The sequence below is a fragment of the Grampus griseus genome (genome assembly GCF_964374135.1).
Source record: "Grampus griseus genome assembly, chromosome: 13".
NCBI classification, from domain to species: domain Eukaryota; kingdom Metazoa; phylum Chordata; class Mammalia; order Artiodactyla; family Delphinidae; genus Grampus; species Grampus griseus.
In genome coordinates this window covers 17,401,283-17,423,207 of record NC_139007.1, presented here as the reverse complement: position 1 = coordinate 17,423,207, position 21,925 = coordinate 17,401,283, and the positions used below count along the sequence as shown (strand labels likewise).

General features: G+C 36.5%; 1 protein-coding gene across 3 annotated transcripts in view; it reads right to left on the bottom strand.

The window, feature by feature from the left end:
- Positions 1-21,925, bottom strand: part of DOP1A (DOP1 leucine zipper like protein A) — a 109,920-nt gene that overhangs the window by 41,880 nt on the left and 46,115 nt on the right. For all 3 annotated transcript variants that reach the window (XM_082668611.1, XM_082668609.1, XM_082668610.1), the window contains 7 exons: positions 19,906-20,005; positions 19,049-19,158; positions 18,013-18,121; positions 16,666-16,786; positions 14,374-14,493; positions 12,522-12,636; positions 11,575-11,808 (listed from right to left, as the gene is read on the bottom strand). In XM_082668611.1, the coding sequence (XP_082524737.1) occupies positions 11,575-11,808; positions 12,522-12,636; positions 14,374-14,493; positions 16,666-16,786; positions 18,013-18,121; positions 19,049-19,158; positions 19,906-20,005 (909 nt within the window). The remainder of the gene's footprint in view (positions 1-11,574; positions 11,809-12,521; positions 12,637-14,373; positions 14,494-16,665; positions 16,787-18,012; positions 18,122-19,048; positions 19,159-19,905; positions 20,006-21,925) is intronic.

Here is a 21,925-nt window from a genome sequence, read left to right as displayed (position 1 = left end):
GTCTGCTCACCCGCTCGGGCGGGCGGGGCTGGGAGCTGAGGCTTGGGCTTCAGTCGGAGCACAGGGAGAGGACTGGGGTTGGCTGCCTGAACACAGCCTGAAGGGGGTTAGTGCACCACAGCTAGACAGGAGGGACTCCGGGAAAAAGTCTGGACCTGCCCAAGAGGCAAGAAACCATTGTTTCGGGGTGCGCGAGGAGAGGGGATTCAGAGCACCATCTAAATGAACTTCAGAGAAGGGCGGCGCGAGCCGCGGCTATCAGCACGGACCCCGAGATGGGCATGAGACGCTAAGGCTGCTGCTGCCACCACCAAGAAGCCTGTGTGTGAGCACAGGTCACTGTCCACACCCCCCTTCCGGGGAGCCTGTGCAGCCCGCCACTGCCAGGGTCCTGGGATCCAGGGACAACTTCCCCGGGAGAACGCACAGCGCGCCTCAGGCTGGTGCAAAGTCACGCTGGCCTCTGCCGCCGCAGGCTCGTCCCGCATCCATGCCCCTCCCCCCCCCCCCCCGGTCTGAGTGAGCCAGAGCCCCCGAATCAGCAGCTCCTTTAACCCCGTCCTGTCTGAGCGAAGAACAGGCGCCCTCCGGCGACCTACATGCAGAGGCGTAGCCAAATCCAAAGCTGAGCCCCTGGGAGCTGTGAGAACAAAGAAGAGAAAGGGAAATCTCTCCAGGCAGCCTCAGGAGCAGCGGATTAAATCTCCACAATCAACTTGATGTACCTGCATCTCTGGAATACCTGAATACACAACGAATCATCCCAAACTGAGGAGGTGGACTTTGGGAGCAAATGTAGACTTGGGGTTTGCTTTCTGCATCTAATTTGTTTCCAGTTTTATGTTTATTTTATTTTAGTGTTTAGAGTTTATTATCATTGGTAGATTTGTTTATTGATTTGGTTGCCCTCTTCCTTTTTTTAATATATATATATTTTTTTTCTCTTTTTGTTAGTGTGTATGTGTATGCTTCTTTATGTGATTTTGTCTGTACAGATTTGCCTTTACCATTTATCCTAGGGTTCTGTCTGTCTGTATTTTTTTGTTTGTTTGTTTTTTTAGTAGAGTTCTTAGCACTTGTTATCATTGGTAGATTTGTTTTTTGGTTTGGTTGCTCTCTTCCTTTTTTTTTATTACTTTTTAATATTTTTACTAACATTTTTTTTATTTTAAAAACTTTACTTTATTATTTCTTTCTTTCTTTCTTTCTTTTCTTTCTCCCTTTGCTTCTGAGCCGAGTGGCTGACAGGGTCTTAGCGCTCCAGCCGAGGGTCAGGCCTGAGCCTCTGAGGTGGGAGAGTTGAGTTCAGGATGCTGGTCCACCAGAGACCTCCCAGCCCCACATAATATTAAACAGCGAAAGCTCTCCCAGAGATTTCCATCTCAACGCTATGACCCAGCTCCACAAAATGACTAGCAAGTTCCAGTGCTGGACACCCTATGCCAAACAACTAGCAAGACAGGAAACCAACCCCACGCATTAGCAGAGAGGCTGCCTAAAATCATAATAAGTCCACAGACACCCCAAAACACACCACCGGACACGGTCCTGCCCACCAGAAAGACAAGACCCAGCCTCATCCACCAGAACACAGGCACCAGTCCCCTCCACCAGGAAGCCTACACAACCCACTGAACCAACCCTACCCACTGGGGGCAGACACCAAAAAAAACCGGGAACTACGAACATGCAGCCTGCAAAAAGGAGACCCCAAACACAGTAAGTGAAGCAAAATAAGAAGACAGAGAAATACACAGCAGATGAAGGAGCAAGGTAAAAACCCACCAGACTGAACAAATGAAGAGGAAATAGGCAGTCTACCTGAAAAAGAATTCAGAATAATGATAGTAAAGATGATTCAAAATCTTGGAAATAGAATAGAGAAAATGCAAGAAACATTTAACAAGGACCTAGAAGAACTAAAGAGCAAACAATGATGAATAACACAATAAATGAAATTAAAAATTCTCTACAAGGAATCAATAGCAGAATAACTGAAGCATAAGAACGGATAAGTGACCTGGCAGATACAATAGTGGAAATAACTACCGCAGAGCAGAATAAAGAAAAAAGAATGAAAAGAATTGAGGACAGTCTCAGAGACCCCTGGCACAACATTAAACACACCAACATTCGAATTATAGGGGTCCCTAAAGAAGAGAAAAAGAAAGGGACTGAGAAAATATTTGAAGAGATTATAGGTGAAAACTTCCCTAATACGGGAAAGGAAATAGTCAACCAAGTCCAGGAAGTGCAGAGAGTCCCATACAGGATAAATACAAGGAGAAACACGCCAAGACACATATTAATCAAACTATCAAAAATTAAATACAAAGAAAAAATATTAAAAGCAGCAAGGGAAAAGCAACAAATAACACAGAAGGGAATCCCCATAAGGTTAACAGCTGATCTTTCAGCAGAAACTGTGCAAGCCAGAAGGGAGGGACACGACATATTTAAAGTGATGGAAGGGAAAAACCTACAGCCAAGATTACTCTACCCAGCAAGGATCTCATTCAGATTCAATGGAGAAATTAAAACCTTTACAGACAAGCAAAAGCTGAGAGAGTTCAGCACCACCAAACCAGCTTTCCAAGAAATGCTAAAGGAACTTCTCTAGGCAGGAAACCAAAGAATAGGAAAAGACCTACAATAGCAAACCCAAAACAATTAAGAAAATGGTAATAGGAACATACATATCGATAATTACCTTAAATGTAAATGGACAAAATGCTCCAACTAAAAGACACAGACTGGCTGAATGGATACAAAAACAAGACCCATATATATGCTGTCTACAAGAGACCCACTTAAGACCTAGGGACACATACAGACTGAAAGTGAGGGGATGGAAAAAGATATTCCATGCAAATGGAAATCAAAAGAAAGCTGGAGTAGCAATTCTCATATCAGACAAAATAGACTTTAAAATAAAGACTATTAGAAGAGACAAAGAAGGACACTACATAATGATCAAGGGATCGATCCAAGAAGAAGATATAACAATTGTAAATATTTATGCACCCAACATAGGAGCACCTCAATACATAAGACAAATGCTAACAGCCATAAAAGGGGAAATCGACAGTAACACATTCATAGTAGGGGACTTTAACACCCCACTTTCACCAATGGACAGATCATCCAAAATGAAAATAAATAAGGAAACACAAGCTTTAAATGATGCATTAAACAAGATGGACTTAATTGATATTTATAGGACATTCCATTCAAAAACAACAGAATACAATTTCTTCTCAAGTGCTCATGGAACATTCTCCAGGATAGATCATATCCTGGGTCACAAATCAAGCCTTGGTAAATTTAAGAAAGTTGAAATCGTATCAAGTATCTTTTCTGACCACAACGATATGAGACTACATATCACTTACAGAAAAAATCTGTAAGAAATACAAACACATGGAGGCTAAACAATATACTACTAAATAACCAAGAGATCAGTGAAGAAATCAAAGAGGAAATCAAAAATACCTAGAAACAAATGACAATGAAAACACTATGACCCAAAACCTATGGGATGCAGCAAAAGCAGTTCTAAGAGGGAAGTTTATAGCAATACAATCCTACCTTAAGAAACAAGAAACATCTCAAATACATAACCTAAACTTACACCTAAAGCAATTAGAAAAAAAGAACAAAAAACCCCCAAAGTTAGCAGAAAGAAAGAAATCATAAAGATCATATCAGAAATAAATGAAAAACAAATGAAGGAAACAATAGCAAAGATCAATAAAACTGTAAGTTGGTTCTTTGAGAAGATAAACAAAATTGATAAACCATTAGCCAGATGCATCAAGAAAAAAAAGGAGAAGACTCAAATCAACAGAATTAGAAATGAAAAAGGAGAAGTAAAGAAGTAACAACAGACATTGCAAAAATACAAAGGATCATGAGAGACTACCACAAGCAACTATATGCCAATAAAATGGACTACTGGAAGATATGGACAAATTCTTAGAAAAGCACAACCTTCCGAGACTGAACCAGGAAGAAATAAAAAATATAAACAGACCAATCACTGAAGCACTGAAATTGAGACAGTGATTAAAAATCTTCCAGCAGGGCTTCCCTGGTGGCGCAGTGGTTGAGAGTCCACCTGCTGATGCAGGGGACATGGGTTCGTGCCCCGTTCTGGGAAGATCCCACATGCCGCGGAGCGGCTGGGCCCATGAGCCATGGCTGCTGAGCCTGCACGTCCAGAGCCTGTGCTCCGCAATGGGAGAGGCCAGAACAGTGAGAGGCCTGTGTACCGCAAAAAAAAAAAAAAAAAAAACTTCCAGCAAACAAAAGCCCAGGACCAGATGACTTCACAGGCGAATTCTATCAAACATTTACAGAAGAGCTAACACCTATCTTTCTCAAACTCTTCCAAAATATAGCAGAGAATGGAACACTCCCAAACTCATTCTACGAGGCCACCATCACCCTGATAGCAAAACCAGACAAAGATGTCACAAAGAAAGAAAACTACAGACCAATATCACTGATGAACATAGATGTAAAAATCCACAACAAAATACTAGCAAACAGAATCCAACAACACATTAAAAGGATCATACACCATGATCAAGTGGGGTTTATCCCAGGAATGCAAGGATTCTTCAATATAGGCAAATCAATCAACGTGATACACCATATTAACAAAATTAAGGATAAAAACCATACGATAATCTCAACAGATGCGGAAAAAGCTTTTGACAAAATGCAACACCCATTTATGATAAAAAACCTCCAGAAAACAGGCATAGAGGGAACTTACCTCAACATAATAAAGGCCATATATGACAAACCCACAGCCAACACTGTTCTCAATGGTGAAAAACTGAAACCATTTCCACTAAGATTAGGAGCAAGACAAGGTTGCCCACTACTCAGCACTATTATTCAACACAGTTTTGGAAGTTTTAGCCACAGCAATCAGAGAAGAAAAAGAAATAAAAGGAACCCAAATCAGAAACGAAGAAGTAAAGCTGTCACTGTTTGCAGATGACATGATACTATACATAAAGAATCCTAAAGTTGCTACCAGAAAACTACTAGAACTAATCAATGAATTTGGTAAAGTAGCAGGATACAAAATTAATGCACAGAAATATCTTGCATTCCTATACACTAATGATGAAAAACCTGAAAGTGAAATTAAGAAAACACTCCCATTTACCACTGCAACAAAAAGAATAAAATATATATGAATAAACCTACCTAAGGAGACAAAAGACCTGTATGCAGAAAATTATAAGACACTGATGAAAGAAATTAAAGATGATGCAGATAGATGGAGAGACATACCATGTTCTTAGATTGGAAGAATCAACACTGTGAAAATGGCTCTACTACCCAAAGCAATCTACAGATTCAATGCAATCCCTATCAAACTACCACTGGCATTTTTCACAGAACTAGAACAAAAAATTTCACAATTTGTATGGAAACACAGAAGACCCTGAATAGCCAAAGTAATCTTGAGAACGAAAAACGGAGCTGGAGGAATCAGGCTCCTGGACTTCAGACTATACTACAAAGCTACAGTAATCAAGACACTATGGTACTGGCACAAAAAGAGAAATACAGATCAATGGAACAGGATAGAAAGTGCAGAGGTAAACACGCGCACATATGGTCACCTTATCTTTAATAAAGGAGGCAAGAATATACAATGGAGAAAAGACAGCCTCTTCAATAAGCGGTGCTGGGAAAACTGGAGAGCTACATGTAAAAGAATGAAATTAGAACACTCCCTAGCACCATTAAAAAAATAAACTCAAAATGGATTAAAGACCTAAATGTAAGGCCAGACACTATAAAAGTCCTAGAGAAAAACATAGGCAGAACACTCTATGACATAAATCACAGTAAGATCCTTTTTGACCCACCTCCTAGAGGAATGGAAATAAAAACAAAAATAAACAAATGGGACCTAATGAAACTTAAAAGCTTTGCAAAGCAAAGGAAACCATAAACAAGGAAAACATAAACCATAAAAGACAACCCTCAGAATGGTAGAGGTAGAAAATATGTGCAAAAGGAATCAAAGGACAAAGGATTAATCTCCAAAATTTACAAGCAGCTCATGCAGCTCAATATCAAAAAAACAAACAACCCAATCCAAAAATGGGCAGAAGACGTAAATAGACATTTCTCCAAAGAAGATATACAGATTGCCAACAAACACATGAAAGGATGCTCAACATCATTAATCATTAGAGAAATGCAAATGAAAACTACAATGAGGTATCACCTCACACCAGTCAGAATGGCCTTCATCAAAAATGTACAAACAATACATGCCGGAGAGGTTATGGAGAAAAGGGAACCCTCTTGCACTGATGGTGGGAGTGTAAATTGATACAGCCACTATAGAGAACAGTATGGAGGTTCCTTAAAAAACTAAAAATAGAACTACCATATGACCCAGCAATCCCATTACTGGGCATATACTCTGAGAAAATCATAATTCAAAAAGAGTCAGGTACCACAATGTTCATTGCAGCTCTATTTACAATAGCCAGGACATGGAAGCAACCTAAGTGGCCATTGACAGATGAATAAAGAAGATGTGGCACATATACACAATGGACTGTTTACTCAGCCATAAGAGGAAATGAAATTGAGTTATTTGTAGTGAGGTGGATGGACCTAGAGTCTGTCATGCAGAGTGAAGTAAGTCAGAAAGAGAAAAACAAATACCGTATGGTAACACATATATATGGAATCTAAAAAAAAAAAAACAAAAAACTGGTTTTGAAGAACCTAGGGGCAGGACAGGAATAAAGACACAGACGTAGAGAATGGACTTGAGGACAAGGGGAGGGGGAAGGGTAAGCTGGGACGAAGTGAGAGAGTGGCACTGACATATATACACTACCAAATGTAAAACAGATAGTTAGTGGGAAGCAGCTGCAAGGCACAGGGAGATCAGCTCAGTGCTTTGTGACCACCTAGAGGGGTGGGATAGGGAGGGTGGGAGGGAGACACAAGAGAGAGGAGAAATGGGGATATATGTATATGTATAGCTGATTCACTCTGTTATACAGCAGAAACTAACACACCATTGTAAAACAATGATACTCCAATAAAGATGTTAAAACAAAAACAAAAACTAGAAATAAAATCTAGTAAGTCTTCTATTTGGGACCGTATGAAGTGAAATTTCTGTCTGAAATATGTAAACTACTATTTAAGTGTTTGCTATTAAGCTTACATTCTTCCAACAAGCAGTTACTGAACCATTATTTCCCACATTAGATATTTGGAACAAAAGGAACTGTTTATAATCTAGAGGAGAAGAGACAATTACAGTATAAACAAAAAATGAACCAGCTACTGACGTAGAATAACTTCATCGTTATTAATAATAATGATTAACTGTTCCCTCTCTATAAGATGGATGAGTATAATCGTCAAGCATATTTTCTGGCTTAGTTTAAGTAAACAAAAGCTACACATATCACACACTCCTTGGGTGATTGTGCCAGAGCATAATTTGAACTTGAGTAAGATCACTAAAATGTGATCTTATGGAAGATCACTGAAGATATACACACTAAATGCTCTGGTGCTACAAAGCTGGGCCTCACCTGCTGTTCTCTGCCTCAGTGAATGACACCACTCTTCATCAAAACAGGAGGCAGAAATCTAGGGGCGATTCTTGGTACCTTCTCCACCTCTCCTCCACACTTTCCTTACATCCATTCCAGTACAGTGGTCAGGAGTGCTGGCCATGAGTCAGCTAAGAGTCTGCCACTTTCCCGCTTGGCAAGTCACTGAACCTCTCCGAACCCTGGCAAGTTACTGAACCTCTCCAAACCTCCTAATCTATGTAATTGAGATGGCAAATTCCCATATTTTACAAGTGCGATGAGGATTAAGTAAGACAGTGTAGAACCTGCCACTTAGTAAATCTTCAATAAATGTTAGTGATCACTCATTACCCTACCAATGCATTACTACAGCTTATTGATTTTTCCTCCTCAATATGTGGCTGATCCGTCCATTTCTGTCTTTACTCCCCCATCTTGTAAGTACATGTTACCACCACCTCTCATCTGCACTACTGCAGGTCTCCCCACATCCATTTCTGTTTCTCAGATCCATACTCCACACTGCAGCCAGAGTAATTTTTCTTTTCTTTTTTTTTTAACATTGTTATTGGAGTATAATTGCTTTACGCTGTTGTGTTAGTTTCTGCTGTATAACAAAGTGAATCAGCTAAACGTATACTTATATCCCCATATCCCCTCCCTCGGACTAATTTTTCAAATACACAAATCTGATTATGTCACTTGCTTTTCTCCCTTCGGTGTCTTCCCATTGCTCTGAAGATAAAAAATAAAAAGCCTTAGTACAGTGAAAAGGCTCTGTAAGACTTGGCCCCTCCCTACCTCAGCAGCGGCATGTCCCCTCCCCGTCTGCACAGCACTCCTTTTTGCCTAGAGTCTGTGCAAATTCTCCTTCCTCTGCCAAGGGCTCTCTTCTTCCTACCTCACCCGCCCGGATTTCTCTAGAGCTTCACTCAAACAATCCGTCCTCAAGAAAGCCTTTCGTGGCCCCCAATCTAGGTCTGATCACCCCTTTCCCACATTCCTGTCACTCCATTCTTTCCTTCATACATTTATCACAACTATAATTAAATATGCAATTATTTGTTTAATATATGTCTCCCAAGCAGAAAGAAGGGGCCAGGAAGGGCAAAGTTCACCTAGGTGTGCCTAGTTCACTGCTGGATACATAGAGTGGGTGCTGAACAAAGAGAGGTTGTTTTCTCTATTTCAAAGGTAAGAAAACTGAGGCTCAGGGAAGTTCAAAACAAAACTCGCCCAAGGTCATAGCAAATAAACTTAGTAGGTAGAAGAGCTCAGATGAGATGATTCTAAACTTCATCCTCCTTTCACCACAGCAGATCACTGTCTCTATAACAGCATGAGAACTTTTCACATTAGAATGCCAAAGTTTAGAGGCAACAGAACTGAACTTGTCGATTTTTCTCCTTTGAAATTAATAAATTAAAAAAAAATAAGTCTTATTTAAATGGTAAAATTGTCATTAGCTTATTATTTCTGTATCAATCTTTCTCATATAAGGATTATAAAACAATGGATGATATTACATTAATAGAATTCATGCTATAAATTCAGTTACACCTGCATACATTTATAACAGTTGTATGGTCTATATTATGGAACTATAGTTCAGATTATTTTATAGTAAAATATCTTTCTGAAAATAGAAAGGAATTACATTTGGGTATAGAGATGCAATACACTGATTTTACAAAAATGTACTAAGTGCATGGAGAAAAAATTAAGATTTATAATTTTTAAAAGAATCAGTCCTTCAATTACAATTTCAAAAAAAGGAATACTGAAAATACTCTCAGCTTTCAAATATGATCAATATTAGACATCTCAGTGAAGATAATACCATTGTGCTTCAGTAAAAAATAGAAAAGAACATAGAAATCCTGGGAACAGGCAGGACGACCAAAGGGTGAGGGGGGGAAGCATATCTAAGGTTAATCAACGATTATATTAAAAAAGTGTATTATTTAATTCTTTCATTTAATATGAATGGGTGTTCCCATTTACTTTACCTGTAACCACCGATAAAGTGCCTCCAGATGTTTTCTACATAGTAAATATTCACATATTTGAATATGTTATTGAGAGACTGCTAAGGTCCCTCCCCTACTTTCACTAATCTCATTCAAATAAAAACCAAACCAATAACAGCTAATATCTATTTTAGTTTTATTCCTAAGATCCTAGAGGCATAAATTAAGGAAAAAGAGCACAACAAAATGAACTGTCCAACAATAGAATCAATATCTCTCACATATAAGTAAGAAGCAGGTAGGAAGGAAAATAAGACAAACTAGTTTTAGTTTATGTGGGATAATCCTGGGATATATTTAAATTGTTTGAGGGTAATGTTCATTTCATACATGAAAGGCAATATATTTAGAAGGTCCAAGAAAAAAGTTCTAGAGTTAAGACTTGATGGAAAAGGCTGTATGAGATCATCCTGATAATGTATTTTGCCTGGCTGACAAAATTAAAAAGCAACTGAAAAAAAAGTAAGGGCAACTATACAACCACAGGATTTAGGTAATGACCTTATATGCTAGAAATTTTTAAATCTTGTTTTTGACATAGTGCCCCTGTGCCTAAATTCAACGAAATTACATGATTCTGTGAATGTTTTCATTACTATTTACTAAAAAGTACATGTAATATTATAAACCTGAAAGCTTTTAAATTTCTGATTTTTCCACACCTATTTCATAGGTATTTAAATATGTTACTAGTGCCAGACATTAAAATTATAGTTGACTCTGAGCAATGAAGGGGTTAGAGGTACCGAACCCCTATACAGTCAAAAATCCACATGTAACTTTTGATACCACCAAAACTTAACTTCTAAAAGCTTACTGTTGTCTGGAAGCCTTACTGATAACATAAATAATATATTAAAACATATTTTGTATGTTATATGTATATCTATGTATATTTTATGCATTCATGACACACCTAACTTTTTCTTAATTTTTGTGATTTTTCTAGGCTGTGCGGTTTGTCTGAGAGTTTTCTCAAATCTCCAAAAGAGAGTCACAAATCTCCAAAACATTTTCCAATATAATTATTGAAAAAAAAAAATCCACATATAAGTGGACCCACTCAGTTCAGACCTGTGTTGCTCAAGGGTCAACTGTGTTACAATTCTATTCAACATCATAAAGTAAGCATTAAGAATCTGGAAGACTGAAGAGAGCAAAAAGATTCTGGATTTCAAGAAGAACATGTCAAAAACTTAGTGTATATATATGAAAAGGACCAATAAAGTTTGGATTATAAACCTGCTGCTTAATAGGATAGTTACTAGCAACATGTGGCTATTGAGCTCTTAAAATGTGGCTGATCTGACAAAGAAACTAAATTTTTTAATGCAATTAATTTTAATTAAAGTTTTAAAAGTGATCCTTAATTTAGTTCTGAGAAAACTTTTAAGTATGTTTTGAACAACCTGGGTATGAGAATTTAATTTTTAAATGTAAATTTTATGAAATTAAGTATAGATCAAGTACTTCTAATAAAAATTTAATATTTGAATGTGCTGTAAGTATAAAATACACAGTGGAATTTTGAAGACAGTACAAAAAAGAATGTAAAATATCTGACTAGTATTTTTTTATGTTACATCAGTTTTATATTGATTACATGTTGAAATGGTAATATAGTAGCTCTAATGGGCCAAGTAAAATACAATTAAAATTATTTTCACCTGTTCTATTTTTTTTTTTTTTACTGTAGCTACCAGAAAATTTTAAATTATATATGTTGCTTGTGTTATATTTCTTTTGCAAAGTGTGGATATAGACAGTTAAATTGCACTAGAGCCAAAAAAAAGCCAACAAGACAGTCTACTGCCACAACACTGGGAACTAGGAAAGATTGACGAATATTTAAATGAATATGTGTTAAGTGATGTTAGTTAGAAACTGTTCTGCCTTGAAGAAATATAATTGGTCTAGTACCAAAAATAACAGCAAAACGTTACCTTTTTGTCTTCCCACTCCTTGACTGAGTTGTTCTGCCCATTTGGAAACTGCAACACACCTCCAGTGCTGGCAGATAACAGAGGAGGCTGAACCTTGCTAAGGATCTTTGAGCAAAGCCTGAGAGAATCTGTGAGTTCAGTCAAGTGCAATGTCTGGAGGTGGCTTGTCAGGGCAGATATCATCCTGAGCAGCAACTGGGGCAAGTGTTCTGTCTGGATTTCAATATAAGTCTCCTGAAAATAAAAGCGAAGTGACAGAAGTTTATACAGTGTATAACTCCAAAGTTATGTTATTTAATTTTTAATTTATTAATAAATAAGAAAAAGAAATAATTTTACTCATTTTATATGTACCATGCTCTTAATTAACATTGTATGGTCACTTATTATTAATGACATAAAATTTCTATTCCCAAATTCTCAATTTAAGTACTTCGAAGCATGTACTATAAAAGAACCCCAGTTTTATCTGTTACATTACTGAAATTATAACATAACAAAAGTGAATACAATCAGTTAAAAACAAAACAGGCTGAATGTCATACCTGACACAGCACCCTCATACTTCTAGTAGGCTTCAAAATGAGAAAGCAAAGAATTGAGGAGAGAAAAGGGGAAAAGATTTCCAACAGTCTTCATTTAATAGAATCATTAATGAATACAAATGCAGCATTAGACTATTATATACTAAACATGTAAGACTTCAATAACATGCAATTATGAAATATATTCCATGTATTATATAAGAATGGTATATGTATTACATATAATGTATGTCAGAGGACAAAACATTTCAAAAATTTTATTTAAAATGCTATACCAAAAGGGGGAAAATCAATTTAATTTAAAAAATGATATTTATTTGAAGATGAGGTCTATTTCCAAAATGAAATATTTGAACTATGTTATTACATTTCCTCAATATTTTTTCACCAGGGTGATCTTACCAAAGAAACTATATCCAACAAAAAATCCACCAGTAAGCAGAAATTGGTCAGCTGTAACTCAGATGAGTCGTTAACATCTCCAGGCCCACTCTGAAGTCTGGCATGCTGTGTCCTCCTAAAAGGACAAAATTCACTTTATCAAGTATCCTATCAAGTGATGTGAATACATGTGATGATATCATTGTTCTTTAAATGAGTCATATCAACATTGGGATGCACACGGTTAACTTCTTGTGATGAAGTATGTTCCCTTTCCCCTAGGACACTACTGTATCTCTCCATGGAAAATTCCCAAAGCAAGATTCCTAGGCTGAACCTCTCCCTATGACACCCATCCTGAACTTCCAAGTGTTCTGGATGGTTCTATTTGGGACTTATTTCCTATTTCGCCCACTACAGATCTCATCTCCTAGTTAAAATGGACTATCTGCTGCTTGATTTCTAACCTCAGGGCCTTTGTTCATACCAACCTGTCCCCCTGGATAGGCACCCTCTCCCAGCCTCATTCTCTCACATCCAGAATGCAGCCATCCTTCAAATGGTACCTCCTCTAAGAAGCCTCTTCTGATACAAGTAGTAGAGATTATTCCTCCAACAAATATGCACATTAAATCACATTAATCCTATCTGCCCATACACTGCCCTACACTCTGAAGACACAAAGTAAGAATATGCTACAGTCCCTAGCCAGCAAGAAATATAAGCCTATAGACAAATAACCTAACAATGTGATAGGGTAGGAGAAGCTGACTCTGATGGGAGATTTGAGGGAGTCATAGAAGGCTTCTGAAACAGGGTGACCTCTTTATAGGACCTTACCAGATGGACTAGGGAGAAGAATATTTCCAAAAAAATAACATGAGTGAAAGCTCAGCAGCATCACTGAAGGCTCAGTTAATGTTGTTCAAGGAATAGTCCAGGTTAGCTAGAGAAGGGTATATGTGTATGTTTGTGAATGTGAAAACAAAGTAGAAACCTGGGCCAGGGCCAGGTGGTGAAAAGACACCCACAATTCCTCTACATTCCTACCACATCTCAATCTCTCTCTTAAGGCACCTGTAACCTTTAGTTTAATACAGTACTAGGAATATGCATGAGCATGTCTTACTTGTTCCTGCTGTGAGCTCTTTGAAGACAGGCACTGTCTATACGTCTAGCATAGTGCCTTTCCACTGGGTGCGCAGTAGCTGTTCAATGAGTAAGCAAGCAACTTTCTAAATCGTTAAAGGGATTAATTTTATATTTATAAAAGACTTCTAATCCCGAGATCATAAGTGCTTACTTGTTGACTCTATGCTCCCAAGGCTTGAGAGGTTAATCTGCTGCTGAGAGAATTTGGTCTAGAATCCAGACAGAAAGTCTACCCAGGTTCACTAGTATTACTGGGTTTTCTGAGCATTTTTTAAGCTTTACGACCTAAGGAGTGGATGATAATATGGGCTGGTTCTATGTTTTTAAAAACATAAAAGTGACCGAGGACCTTTTTGTTATTCAAAGTGAGAAGCATTTTGGGAAAGTGTGCTGAGGCACCAGCCACAAATTTGCTACTTTCTCTGCAACAAAGAAAAACTGGATTACTATAGATTGGAGAGGGAAAATCTTTCATCTATGCTGGTGATTGAATAACTCATCTCTAAACTCCTTTTCAAATCTAAGATAATACGATCAATGATTCTGTATTCTAGAGTGACATGGTAGAGACAGATTATGGCCATTAAATGATAGTTGTCAGTAGTAGTAGTAAAATGTATAAAAGAACATTCTTTTCATTAAACTCAAGAACTTAAAAAAAAATAACAAAGACTGGCTTTGAATGCTATTAAATGAAAATGAATAAAACAGTTTAACGTACCTACAACATTCTTCAAACCAACGTGCAACATAATCCCACATATAATAAGGCTCAAAGGAATTAAAGAGAAGGTTGGCAGTTTTAATCAGTTCTGCTGTTTTCTTATTTTCCCTTAATTTACTAAAAAAAAAGAAAAAACAAAAACTGATAAATATAACATCTACTTTTTCAAATTTAAATGTGAGTGGAATGTTGTTAGGGGAGTACATATTCCTAAGTATTTGCTAGAAAACTTGCTAGTGAGAATATTGCAACAAATAATTTTTATCTACTGTCACTTTATCACTTTATGTGTAGTTATTTTTCCAAATTTGAGTTTTCATAACTCAAATGTATGATCAAGATCAGAAATTAACCTTGCATAAGAAAAATAGCTGTGCTTTCAGCAGAAGAACAAGAAGTTCTTTTTGAACTATTTTGAGAGCCTGATGGTGAATTTGGCATTAAATTCCTTTGTTTCCCTTGACACATATAAACGGAGTGATTTTTAAAAAATTAATTAATTAATTAATCTTTGGTTATGTTGGGTCTTCGTTGCTGCGTGCGGGCTTTCTCTAGTTGTGGTGAGCAAGGGCTACTCTTCGTTGTGGTGAGCAGGCTTCTTATTGCGGTGGCTTCTCTTGTGGAGCTCTAGGTGCACGGGCTTCAGTAGTTGTGTCACGCAGGTTCAGTAGTTGTGGCTTGCGGGCTCTAGAGTGCAGGCTCAGTAGTTGTAGCACATGGGCTTAGTTGCTCCGCGGCATGTGGGATCTTCCTGGACCAGGGTTCAAACCCATGTCGCCTGTATTGGCAGACGGATTCTTAACTACTGCGCCACCAGGGAAGGCCCGGTGATTTGATTTTGACAGCCTTGATTCTGAAAGAATTTTCTCTGCTTTCCTGTACTATTCAGGATTTGTTTGAGAAAGGTTAAGTTTATCTTGGTGAGTTTCAATCAAATTATTATTTTTAGGTTGAAAAAACAATAACAACAAAAAGAAGTAATCCTGTCAATAGCCACTTTTACTGTAATTCCATCAGGGAAAAATAACTTCGTTATTTCAAGTGGGAGCCCTCTAGCCCATTAAATACCCACCTAACTACCATCTCCTGTCACCCTTTCTAACGATTAAAACAATTATTTTTCTATATAGTGATGTACTGTCAATACAACTAGCATGTTATAGCACGAAAGGCTAATTAAATACTCTATGGGACAAAATAAATTATCAGGCAGTGTACAGAATGAAACAGAGTACAAGGTTAGTCAATATTAACTGCTCAAACAAAAATCAGAGGGGATTATATTTATCAGAAATCAAAAACTGTCTTAAAAAGTTTTAATATATAAAAGTATGCTTTAGGAAAGCCCAGGTTATCTCCAAAGTGTCACCAAGGTGACACTAATAAAATGCAAAGTGAGAATTCCCTGGTGGTCCAGTAGTTAAGACTCTGCCCAGGTTCAATCCCTGGTCAGGGAACTAAGATCCCACAAGCCACGCAGTGCAGCCAAAAAAAATTAATTAATTAATTAATAAAATAAAATTATGCAAAGTATGTAAAAGAAATTGTTGTCCTGGATCCTCTGTCATAATGATAAATGAGACTGGAAAACAGGTAGGCTCTTTAAAGTAGAGAAGAAATGAAAAAGTAAGACTTTGTCAGCATGTATCTACCACTGACTTAGAGAAGAGGATATGCTAATGTTATATGACTTCTCCCAGGGATTAAAAAAAAAATGTGTATATATACACACACACACATATATATATAGAAATAATTTGAAAGAAGAAAGAACCATCACTTGAAAAAAAGTCTTTAAAGAACGCCTAGTGCCCTCTGATTCATTTAATTCTGTGGTCAAGTCTTCTTCTGATCTATGCTTTGGTCTCCTGAGTGTGTCAAGGCACGAAGAGGGCACTACCCTGTGCAAACTACCAGGCCTGGTTACCAAGCAAGGTACAGCTTTCATTATTAACTGACATGTGAAAGCTAATCTCTTGTGAGTTTGATAAGTGTGAATGAATTCCCTGGAATCTATATCTTCACATTAACTGCTAAAATTTAGTTTTCTAAACTGGTGAGGCTGAGAACCAACCCTGGAAGGTGGTGGCATTGTACACAGCACTCATGCTACACATGCCTGTTTGAAAGGTCAGTGCAGTTAATTATGAGAGTTCACATTACTAAAATATAGCGATACTTTAAATCAAACTCACTCATTCATAACACAAATTTCATATAGCAATGTCTACTTTACAAATATTAATAAAGGAGGACCTTTGTGCCATGCTTAATTTTTTGGTAATCCACCTGCTTAACTGAGCATGATCCTTGCTGAAGGGCGGTTCCATCTGAAGATCCAATTCTGCTTTACACTGAGAATATAATGTTCTAAACACTTCAATGAGGACGTCTTCTAGAATTACAGGTCCTAAAATTAATATACATATTAAAGACAATAATTAGTACTACAAATCATGATTATCTACAAATTGGCACAATTAAAGTATGCTTTAAAACAGGTATTTTGAAAAAATAATGTTTTTTCCAGAAGTGAAACTAAACTTCACATCCTGAGAGGCTAACAGTAAAATAGCAAAGAACTGAACAAATGTTTATCTAACTATATAGGTTGATGTAATAGAAATGACAAAATCAGGGAAACTGGTTTTGCCAGTTAATAGCTCTATTAGCTTGGACAAGTTATTTAACTTCTTTCAGCTTTGGTTTCTTCATGCAGAATGAGGATAATAGCAAACTTATGGGACTATCAGTGTAAGGGTCAGGAAAAATTCTGTAAGATGGGTAGCATGGTTCCCGGAATACAATGAGTACTCAATGAATGTAACTTATATTACTATTATTGATTAAAATAATACAAAGGTGCACAAGGCTAAACTTTACTGCTATAAGAGACGCCAATCTCCTCAGAAAACTTCCTGAACTTCCATCTATTGCCATGTAATAGAGCCACTGGTACAACTCAAGTTATTTTTATATTTAAATGTTTTCATTTTTCTTTTAAGAGTTGGTGAGAGAACTTATGCATATTTGCTAAAACTTCTGTACATTAAAAAAAAGAAGAAAAAAAACTTCTGCACATAATTTAATAAAACTACATAATTATTTCACTTTATCATTGCTAATATTTTCAGTTTTTCTTAATTTCTGTCTCAGGTGCCGTAACTATCTTCCCAAGAGATCTAGTATATAAGAAGTACACAGTGGAGAAAGGGAAAACACATAAAACAAAGGGGATGTGGGGAAGAAGGTTGAGGGGTATGACTAAAATACTTTTGCTCAAATCCTTGAATTCTGTGAACTATAAGATAGTCATGACAGATCATCAGTGTTTCGATTTCAGTACCTTAATCAGGATTAAGAGGGGCTTAGAGAGCACCTTTAAGGTGACTCCTCTGCTACCTACGTAGTACAGGGTAGACATATGATAACATACCAGCTGAATGTACATCTGTATCTTCTTAATGTTCTAGAGTGAATTTTAGGTAAGGAATTGTTGAGAACCTGTATTTAAAGGCCACCTCAAAATACAGAAATTTTTCTAAGTAATGACTTTGTCTTATATTTATCATGAAGCAATACAAAACAACCACATATGATCTTACGCCCTAGGATAGTTAGGATAGTATATATTACCTAGCTCAGGTTTGTCCAGTAAACTGATTAAAATACGAAAAGGTTTTAGATCCTGCATTAAAGTGCTCTCTTCTCCAAATCCATTCACTTGTAAGATCCCCACCATTGCCTTCAAAGAAGAAAAAGTACATTAGTCATTTAAGTAAACAAATTCAAAAATTTTTTCTTAAGAAAAATATTTTTATATACAACCATATGTAAACAGAGATTTACATCTCCTATTGCTTTTCTGAAGTTCTTTTGCTGAAGTTGGCTTTTTTCCTCTGCTGGGGGAAAAGAAAAGTTATATTCATTTCTCTTGACAGAAGAAGAAAGGGCTTAACTTTTCCACCTTTTTTTCTAGAGAAAATATGAAGAAAATCTAGAAAAATAAATTCATGAATTATCTGATTTCCTAAAAGATAAAAATGTTCCTCTTGACTGTCAACATGCCCCAAACTATCACTCATTATCATGGCAGTATCTACTATTATGCAATTATTTCCTCATTAGTAACTCAAAACTGTATTCTTATAACTTCACTTATTTCAAACTGTTTCAGATACCATGTACTCTCTCAGTTTAAGATATCTTGAATAAATTTAATTGAAGTAAAAATAATATGAAATAAGCCTATAGATCATTTTAATATTTCCATTACAAAAGTAGTTTTAACATTTAAATTCTTGTTGCAACCCAAATTTCCCTGGAATTTCAGAGTAAATAACACAGGTCCTGGCTCATTTTTGGAAGAGCTCCAACTTCCATAGGGCAGACAGGTGAGAAGCTGCAACTATGTTGTGATGAACTCATGAAAACAAAGTAAATGAAGAAAAAGATCTCAGGACTTACACAGAAGTGAGTCTAGCTTACCATTACTTACTTATTTCATTGCAGCCATTTGCTTGTTACAGTCATTCTTAGGAAGTTTGTGAGTCTTGTCTCCACCCCTTCAACTGTAAATTAATTCAAGGCAGGACTTTGTCTTATTTGTTATTTGTTGAGTAACTACAGTGGTCACGGAGTAACCAAAAAATAAAATGAAAGCATCCATTACCTGAACCAACAACTCTTTTGAAAAGGTAGTGAAATAGTAAGTAGCGTGTTCTTCAGGATTGCTGTGTCTTGTGCTTCTGGGTCCTATGATAGCACCGTTGTTATCAAAACCTCCATGGAAACAAATTGTAAAATAAATTAAAATGGAATTCTTAAAACTGTTGTTCACTAAATACCAAAACAGCAAATATCTCAAAAACAGCACTAAACACTTACCAATTAGTAGCCCAATCAATGTCAGCAAGAGAGATCATTTTAGATAGTTTAATAAAGGGAAACCAATTCAATACATAAGTGAGTATCATAGTAAACTTCCAGAATTATCTTGGTTTTTTTCAAACAGTGAAAGAACTGAAGATTCAGAAAATCCAAAATAAGTTATATTGTGTCTTCTCACTCTAGGCAGTAAAGAGTTGTGAAGACAGGCCAAACACTCACAAAAAGTATGGAAGAACAAAGTGTACACAATATTTTACTGCCTGAGTGGGAGACAGGTACCATGTGTGGGACAGGAGTACTAGTCCTGATTCCTTTCAAGTTTTGGATATTATGTCATTATTTTGATTATGAATTTATCCTTCTTTGTCTACATACTTGGAGTATAATAGCCTCAATTTATAAGGGGAAAAAAATCTTGTCAAAGGGAACATGACCTATAGATTAAAACAGCTTCTTCAACTAAGAAGCTTTTGAGATTTCTTCATACCATACACAACTCATACTGTCTTTATTTTTATTATCTATTTAAGTAAACTTTTAGTTTCTTAATTTAGGACATACATAAACTTGATAATACTTATGTATGGAAAATTTCCCTTCATCCTTTCCTAGCTAAGACCACACACATCAAACACTTACCGAGAAGCCAGGCATAAAGTCTTCGGTTCAGGGACATATCCCTCCTTAATACTACGTGCAGGGCTGCTGACAAGATCCTTATCATGTCTGGTCGAGTGGCCTGCAATAGTTGGGAATGTGGTTGTACTTAATCACATACAAAAATATATTACTTTCTTTCCTCTTTAAAAAAATACTACCTCACAGTACATTCAGAACTTGAGGGTTTATGAGGTACTTTCACACAACATTATCTCATTTGATCTTTCAAACACAGGAATTATTACTTCCATGTTACAGATTAGGAAACAGAAAAGCTGGATAACACAGCTATTTAGTTGCATACCTAAAACTATAACTGAAATAGTTTAACCTCCATTTTAAAGTTTTTTATCCTATCCAATATTAGCAAAATCTGTCAGAAACAAAGAAATTGGAGCCAGAAGGGACAGACACAAGAAAATAATATGCCTTTAGTCTTTCACATTCGTAGTGGTGTCAACTGACTATAAATAAACTCTTCAGAAGTTCACTATCTTCATCAATTCCAAGTCTTTCATTTCTTGTTCTTTTTAAAATTTGTATCCTGTAGTATTTCAAACACAGAGAAATACAGAAAACAATATAATGAACCCTTTTTGTAACCATCACCCAGCTTTAACAAATCTTAATTTCTTTTTTTCATTTTACTGAAGGTCTTTTAAAGAGAAATAATTCACTTTTTTGTCTCTTTCCTAATAGCCTTAATTAGATGTTTAAAATATGATTTACTAAAGGAGATCTGGTTTTAGCTAAAAGGGTTCAAGTTAAAAGAAAAAAGGAAAGCAGTTAATTAAATTGCTGGCAATTTTAAGAATATTACTAGATAATCACTTTAGAATAGAATTTTGGAATTTGAGCATTAGAAGGTATGGTAGAAATCACCTAGTCTCACAACCACTTTAGAATAAAGGACCAGAGCCTCACAGGGCCTAAGTACTTAAATGCCTTGTTGGTGCCCAGCTGATAGTGAATGCACCTCTCCTTAATCAGACTACCCAACTTTTTACTACACCATGCTTTTTGACAGACAGTATTAGAAAGGAATTCACCCAACTTGCTTAGTTTAAAGGAATCTTAGAGAAATAACTGACATGTTACAGAACACAGATCATCAACAGCTGCCAAAATACAGTCACGCATCTGAACACAGATGTCTTCTATTCACCTAAGCAATTCTCAAACGGCGGTTCCCAGACTCCTGGGGATCTCTAAGAGCCTTTCAGGAGGACCACAGGTAAAAAAAATATATAAAACAATACCAAGATGTGATTTGCCTTTTTTGATGTGTTAACATTTCCTCTGATCATGCAATACTGGGTAAAACTGCTGGCATCTTAACACAAAAAGAAGCAGTACCAGCAGTGGCATCCACTGTACTTGTAGTCATTGTATTTTTTACTGTTATGTATTTACAGTAAAAGTCAAAAACAAAAAAAGAAAAAACATTTTCACTTAAGAATGCTGATTAAACAGCAAACATTTATTTTATTAAATACTGACTCTTGAGTACCTGCCTTTTAATATTCTGTGTAATGAAAGGAGTATACATAAAGCACTCCTACTGTAAACTGAAGCATGATGGATGTCTCGAGAAAAAGCATTTGTGTGACTATTTGAATTGTGAGGTGAACTACCAGCTTTTTGTCACAGAATATCACTTTTACCTGAAAGAATGACTGATGTGATCTATGATTATTCAGGCTTGGACACCTGGCAGACATTTTCTCAAAAATAAACAAACTGAGCCTGTCACTTCAAGGGAAAACAATTAATATTCATTACTACAAATAATAAAATTTAAGCTTCCAAGAGAAAACTAGAATTTTGGAAAATTTGTATTTGGCTTGAAATTATATTGAACTGAACCGAACTGGCTTGAAAGCTTCCCAATACCTAACAAACTTTACTGATGAGATCAGTGGTGATACTAGTAAATGTGACTGTTGCTGTGTTAACACTTGGGACATATGCATAATTCAGTAAAACAACACTTTCCAAA